The sequence below is a fragment of the Ceratotherium simum genome, chromosome 30, assembly GCF_057802395.1.
Source record: "Ceratotherium simum simum isolate JZ-2026a chromosome 30, ASM5780239v1, whole genome shotgun sequence".
In the NCBI taxonomy this organism is placed as follows: Eukaryota; Metazoa; Chordata; class Mammalia; order Perissodactyla; family Rhinocerotidae; genus Ceratotherium; species Ceratotherium simum.
Window position 1 is genome coordinate 20,325,562 of NC_141929.1, and position 6,591 is coordinate 20,332,152.

General features: G+C 49.6%; 1 protein-coding gene across 4 annotated transcripts; it reads right to left on the reverse strand.

Moving 5' to 3' along the window:
* PDP2 (pyruvate dehydrogenase phosphatase catalytic subunit 2) lies at positions 1-3,547 on the reverse strand. 4 transcript variants are annotated; one of them, XM_087420149.1, is made up of 3 exons: positions 3,417-3,547; positions 2,804-2,941; positions 1-2,180 (listed from the first exon to the last, which is right to left on the reverse strand). In XM_087420149.1, exon 3 carries the CDS (start codon positions 2,117-2,119, stop codon positions 530-532), a length of 1,590 nt encoding a protein of 529 aa, XP_087276275.1. In that variant the 5' UTR covers positions 2,120-2,180; positions 2,804-2,941; positions 3,417-3,547; the 3' UTR covers positions 1-529. The 4 variants fall into 4 exon arrangements, with proteins under 4 accessions (XP_087276275.1, XP_087276273.1, XP_087276274.1 ...); XM_087420147.1 differs by having other exon boundaries at positions 1-2,187; XM_087420148.1 differs by lacking the exon at positions 2,804-2,941 and having other exon boundaries at positions 1-2,187; positions 3,417-3,536.
* Between the last annotated feature and the right edge of the window lie 3,044 nt (positions 3,548-6,591).

Genomic DNA, 6,591 nt, shown 5'->3' on the forward strand with positions numbered 1-6,591 from the left:
ATCAAAAAAAAAAAAAAAGGAATATTGCATAGAAAAGTATCCTGTAATATGCTTTGTAAACCTAGGTCTTAGGCATTTAAAAATTAAAAAAAAAAAACCTCCCTTCATAGTCTAGAAGTCCATGATTGTGAATTGAGAAAAATTATCAAGTTTGCAGATTTTGTAGCAAGATCTCAGAAGATCCTGAAGTTCTCCATAGTCTTAGAATCATGATTAAATTTGCCCTTTGAAGGCCCCGGCTGACACAGTTTAACAACAGTGTCTTTATAAAAGGACTTGGGCTGTGTGAGCCCAAGCCAGCTCTACAGTCTCTACGCTCTGCCCTCTCTGTGTAGAAGAGCTCACCAAAACACACAAGGACATGAAATCACTGCTACTGTATTTAAACCTAGCCTGCTTTTCTCGTGTTAGTCTATTATTAAGCAAGCTACATAACAGTAAGGGTTGAATAGCCAGTTTAAGAACAAGAACAAGTGAAAATGTCTTAGAAGAGCATTTAAGTTAACCTTGGCAATAGGATGGGAGACTCTTAACCCCCCTTGTAATAGGCATCAATTGAGTCTGAGTTAAAATACACCACAGTGACAGTGATATCATCCCGGTACATCCTCGCCAAGTCCTCTGGCAACGTCAGCATGGCTGTCAGTCGCTCGGGCTCCATCTCCCCATACTCGTTGCTCCCTATGGCGTGTCTGATCAGATGTGTGGCTGCATTCTGGTCAGCAGCATGGAGCCCCTGGGCTTTCCTCTGCAGCAGCAGGCTCTGCATGAGTCTCAGGTTGGCAGGTCTCTGGGCCAGGTCTGGCTTGTGCCGACCAGCTTCAGCCAGGTGCTCCACCACCAGCCTCACTACATCCTCATTGCCCAGCACGTCCCACAGGCCGTCTGAAGCCAGCACGAGGAACTTATCCTGGGGCCTCAGCCTGTGGTATGTGACCTCGGGCTTGGCAGTCAGGTACGGTGGAGTATAGTAGTGCGGGGGGGTGAACTGGTAAATGTTGAGGGCCTCGGTGTCAAAGCCCCTCTCTAGGACACTGCGCTGCAGCTCCTTGCTCCACTTTAGCTGCACATCCCCGAAGGCCCTGCAGGGCATGAGGACACCCAGCAACCTGTCATCCATGATGACTGTCCTGTCCTCTGACGCGGGATGCTCCCTCTTTAGCCGTGATAGCTCAGCCTGGTTCCAGGCATTGTGGTCACGGGTGAGGGGCAGACAAGACCACATGCCATTGTCCTCCTGAACACCAAGGATGGCCCGACAGTCACCTGTGTTTGCCACATGCAAGTGAACTCCATCAACATGGGCCATGCAAGCTGTTGCCCCGGAGAAAGCGACCTGGAGTGAAAGGTTCCTTGTCATCTCATCTTCCAGGGGGGCCTGGATTTCCAGCGAGATGTCAGAATCCAGTCTCTGGAAGGAATACATTAATGCTTCCTCAATGTTCAGTCCCATTTCCATGTGCAGGTCAAGCAGCTCCTGCCAGTAGACACGGAGGTGATCAAGGTGTACTGATGTAACATCCTTGTAGATACTGTCCCCTGGGTGCTTGAGCCACTGCAGGATGGGCAGCAGGGGCTTCATGCTTTCCACCGCTCCCTCCATCTGCTCCAGGGTCTGCTGGGACATCAGTGACACTGCCACATAGTAGAACAGCCTCTCGCTCACTGCTTGAGCACATGCATGGCCACCATGTCCATCAAAGATGCCAAACATCAGCCCATTGGTCTGTAGGCAGGAGGCTACACCTCGCCGGTCCTCCACTGGGGAATTGGCAGCCAGCTGGTTGCTCTCAAACCGCAACACGGAATTTGGGACTCCATTGAGGTCAAGAATCTTGTGGGCCGACTCGCCGGCTCGAAGCACTTCAGGTACCTGCTCAGGGTTGAGCTGTAAGTGGAAATCATCTTCCTCTGTCCAAGTGTGTCTGTAGGCTTTCCGTAGAGCAAACCCACCACATGGGGCATTGTTTTCTAGGGTGGCTGGTGCCTGGGAAAAGAGCCTCCATTTTGATTTATTCCTATTTGAGGCACACCTTGAATATAAACGTCTGCCTCCTTGTAATGTGGCAATGCTGTTCCTTGCAGAATTTAAGATCCAGTAGGACACAGTACTTGACATTCTGAGGCTATATCTATCAGCAAATGTATTCCTTCAGCAAAAGGGTATTTTTTTTTCAAACCTGAAAACTTAGAGTTAAAAAAAGGTAGTTATTACTTTTATCATTAGGTGTATACTCCTCCAGTTACTCTGTACACATTGTTATATAGTTGTAACCACAACTTAGAATCTGGTTTTCCTGTTAGAGCATTTTATTTATATTACATTTCATGGATGCATAATATCCTATTTTGGCATAAACAATCAATTTACTTAACTATTTTCTATTGTTGGGGATTTGGGAGTCCTTTGCACTGGCTCACTATTTATAAAACACCAAAGGGTACTGCCTTATGCATCAATATTTTCCCTACTTAGGTTTTAACCTACTTATTTCCCAAAGGAGGAATCAGTAGGTCAAAGGATGTAGACTGACGTTGCCAAACTGATTTTCAAAAAGTTCACATCTGCCTCCACAAGGGCATGAAGGAAACAGTTTCCCAGCACCTTCAACAGCCTCTGGTGATATTGTTCCTTAGACAAAAAAAGCTGCTCTATTTTCTAGGGTGACACGGGGGGAGGAGCGTTTCCCACGTGTTTTCGGATTTTGTTAATGAATAATGCCCTCCCCAAGTTTGTCTATTAGGGTATCGACAGCTCCCAGAACTGAGGACCGTCCCCCTCTCCCCAGCCCACCCGTTGAACCTGGGTCAGGAGCGGCCGGTCAGGGCATGCAGAGGGCCCCTGGGGCCCTCCACTCCTCTTCTGCCTGGTAGAGAAGCCAGGCAGTGGTGTCCGGCGCAAGGCGGTCGGCCGCAGTCCAGACCAAACAATATCGCGTCCCTAAAGAAAACAAACAGGTCCCAAGTTCAAGCCTGTGACCCACAGCCTCATAGATAAGAGCGTGGCCTCCAGGGTCCACCGCGCCGGATCTCCCTCAAACCCCGGCGCAGCCACGTCCCTGAGCCCCAGCGTCCCAGCCTGTAAAATAGGGGAATTCAGTCGAGACGCCGAGCTCACAGGGGTGTTCCAAGGGTTAAAGCATGTGCGTGCCCCAGTTGCCAAGCGTTCCCGGCGAGAACGCGAGCCCACGTGGCGCGTGCGCGCGAGTGGGGTGACCGTAGCTGCGGGCCAGGCCCTTCCCTGTCGGCTGCGGGCCCGCCCCCTCACCTCACCTCACCTCCGCTCTCCAACCCATCACAGGAGCCGATGGCGCGGGCCGGAGAGGGCCGGGCGCCGGCGTTGCCCGGCAGGGTTAGAGGCGTCCACATCCCGCACTCATCCCCTTCCCTACCTCGGACCCTCGCCCTCCTCTCACCAGTTTGCCCCACTGCCGCCGGGTCAGTGCCGTCAGCTTGGCGCCTGCACACGATGCCGCTGCTGCCTCCACCCTGGCCTCGCCTCCCTGAAGCAGCTCCCACTGCAGATCCAGCTCTAGAAGGAAGCATCCTCTCGCCAACCTTTATTGGCTCATCTGCGGAGGCGGGCGCTTGACGGACAGTGGAACTGCCCAATGACTGAGCAGGGCGAGTGGGCAGGCAGAAGGGCTGGACCCGGAAGGGCCAAATCCGGTTGATCCCCGCCCACCCCGGGGCTGTGAAGGTGGCTAGGCTGCCCAGGGGCGATGGGATCAGGTCGTCATGTGGCTGGGCATCACCACTGTGTGACCGCCTCCACTCTGCACACCCCAAGCTCAGCAGCCTCTCCAATTCTTTTTTTTTTTTAAAGCATTTACCCTTTTTTGTGTGTGTGAGAAAGATCAGCCCTCAGCTAACATCCATGCCCATCCTCTTTTTTTTTTTTTGCTGAGGAAGACTGGCCCTGAGCTAACATCTATTGCCAACCCTCCTCCTCCCCACCCCCACCCCCGCTTTTTCTCCCCAAAGCCCCAGTAGATAGTTGTATGTCATGGTTGCACATCCTTCTAGTTGCTGTATGTGAGACGGCGCCTCAGCATGGCCCGGCAAGTGGTGTGTCGGTGTGCACCTGGGAACAGAACTGGGTTGCCAGTAGCAGAGCGCAAGCGCTTAACTGCTAAGCCAGGGGGCTAGCCCCTCCAATTCTTTACTGTTGTGAATAATACCCCACGGCTTCTTCTCCATTTCTGTGCCAGTCAGTCCAGATCCCTCTCCGGGTGCCACACCCTTATATTCAACCACTTGGACACCTAAACACAACCTTCCGGGAGCTCTTCCTGCCAAACCTTCGCTTCCTCTCCTCCCCTAACCCAGTCACGGCCCTGCCATCTGCCCAGACACCCAAGCCAGAAGCCTGGGAGTCAAGTCATCTTGACCGTTTCCTCTCCCTCACCACCACCCCCACCCTCTCTCATCGGTTATTTAATCCTGTTAATCTTATCCCCTAAATCTCTCTCCAATCCAAACGTTTGCCTCCAGCTACTCCACCACCCATTCCAAGCCTTTCATCTGGTCTCCTCACCTCCGACTGCGATTCTTAGGCCCCCTTCCTCCACAGAGCAGCCGGGAGTGACCCTTCTAGAATTTAAATTCCTGCTCTATAAAGTCTTCATTGGCTTCCCGCTGACCATTGGGCCTTGAACTAACAATTATGTTGGCCTGGCCACTGACCGTTAATGACAAATTGTTAAGTGGTTGGTAGGTTGAGAAAGGCTGAGAGGCAGGACACCAAATATTTGTTGTGAGCTTCCAGTTATTGCCTGCTTCCTTATAAGCTGCTTTAGTAGAACCTGTCAGACTTGCCCCTGGTCTGATATTTATACTGCCACTCACCCTTGCTCCTTTCTGGAAGTTCTACCAGTAAGTCAGAATTTGCAATATCTTTCTTCCTGGATATTAAGAGGGCTGTTTCAGACTCAAACTAAAAATAACCCTAACAGATTCTAAAGAAATGGGCGCAATTTTCTTTTTTCTCATACAGAGAGTTCATTTGGGGTTACAGAAGGTCATCCTTCAGGACAGAGGCAGCACAGTTTAATTATGCAATCTGCAAGCATTTATGGGTGCCTACAATATGTCAGCCCCTGAGCCGACTACTGGAGACACACAGATGGCCACCCCCACCGCACTTTCCTGAGAAAAATTACACCACTCTGCCAAGTCTGAAACCACTCTGTTACCACACTCACCACTTCCAAGAAAAAATGCACCCTTGAGGATTTTGTGTGCACTGGAACTTTTGTTTAAAGGCTATAACCAGCTCAGTCACCCTATACATGATGGCCAGCCCCAGAACCCCACCCAGTCTCCCAAGGCTTCCTTGTCCCAAGGTCTTATAAGAAAAAAATGAAGGGAAAGGACCTATGTCTCCCTTGGGAAAGGGAAAGCAGCAGCTAGCTCAGCTGTCATTTTCTGAGAAAATATGTAAAAATATTCAGCCTCACTCAAAACCAAGCAAATGTGAATTAAAATGAGATACTGATTTTTGTCAATCAACCTGACAAATATTAAAACGTGATTAATACATAATGTTGGTGAGTGAGCCTTGCCATCTTGGCAGATGGGAGTGTAAATCGAGGCTACCCGATGGACAGATCTTTGATCCTCTAATTCTACTTCTTTTAATTTAGTCTGAAGAGACAGTCAAAGATAAATATTACAAATTTCCTACAATAAACATACACATACATTACTCCATCTGGCATATCTTGTATAATCAGAAAAAAAAAAAAGGAAGCAAAACAGTATCTTAAAACAGCCGGAGGTGTGATGGGGTAGGGAGATAGATTTCTTGGATGATTCTGGCAAAGTCCCCTGATGCCTTGGCTACTCAGATAAGACCTTCTATGGAATGTTAGGAAAGCTAGATTTGAGGATGATCTTGTGTCAGGAGGAACTGAGATGTGGCACCCAGTTTTTGTCTGTTGAAACTATAACATCTGGCCTGATATCTGGGAGAATTTGCTAAAACCTCAGGTGTCTTTCTTCTTTGCCAATGAGCAGATGAGCTTGACCTTGCAGTGGTTCTATGAGTCATCACTCCCCAAGGCATCTGAATAAACCCAGATCTGAGCATATCTGTGCCTTGAGACAATTGTCCCAGAGATCGGTGCCATCCCCAATCAAGTGATTTAACTTTACCACCTTTTAGCCAAAGCAAGTGGCTTTTCCTGGCAGTGTCCTCTCCCAAACTGACTGCACACATGGGCGTACACACCCCATAGCGCTCCCTTTCCTTCAGAGGGAATGGTTACCAATCCCTGCAGAGCAGCAAACTCAGGAACATGTTTAGCAAGTCTTGAGGCTGATAGTGACAAAGGCTTGGGAATTTTTGAAAAACACAAGTCCTGCCTCAGCCCTCTTCTCAAACCTGCTCTGAAGCAGCAGCACCAACAGGCTTGCCAGGTTATCAGGCCTCAAAAGGATTGTGTTAACTCCTAGCTCATGAGCCAAAGCTAAAGATTGTTCACTAGAGGATGGACAGACCTTTTCAGGTGAAGCACCACCTGTGTTTGGTTTCTCTGTCTCTGTAAGGCTTCTTCAAACACAAGTCAATCTCTTTCACTTGTCTGATGA

Excerpts from the sequence above, each read along its gene's own strand:
- PDP2 (XM_087420149.1), bottom strand. The coding sequence starts at position 2,119 with ATGTCAAGTACTGTGTCCTACTGGATCTTAAATTCTGCAAGGAACAGC.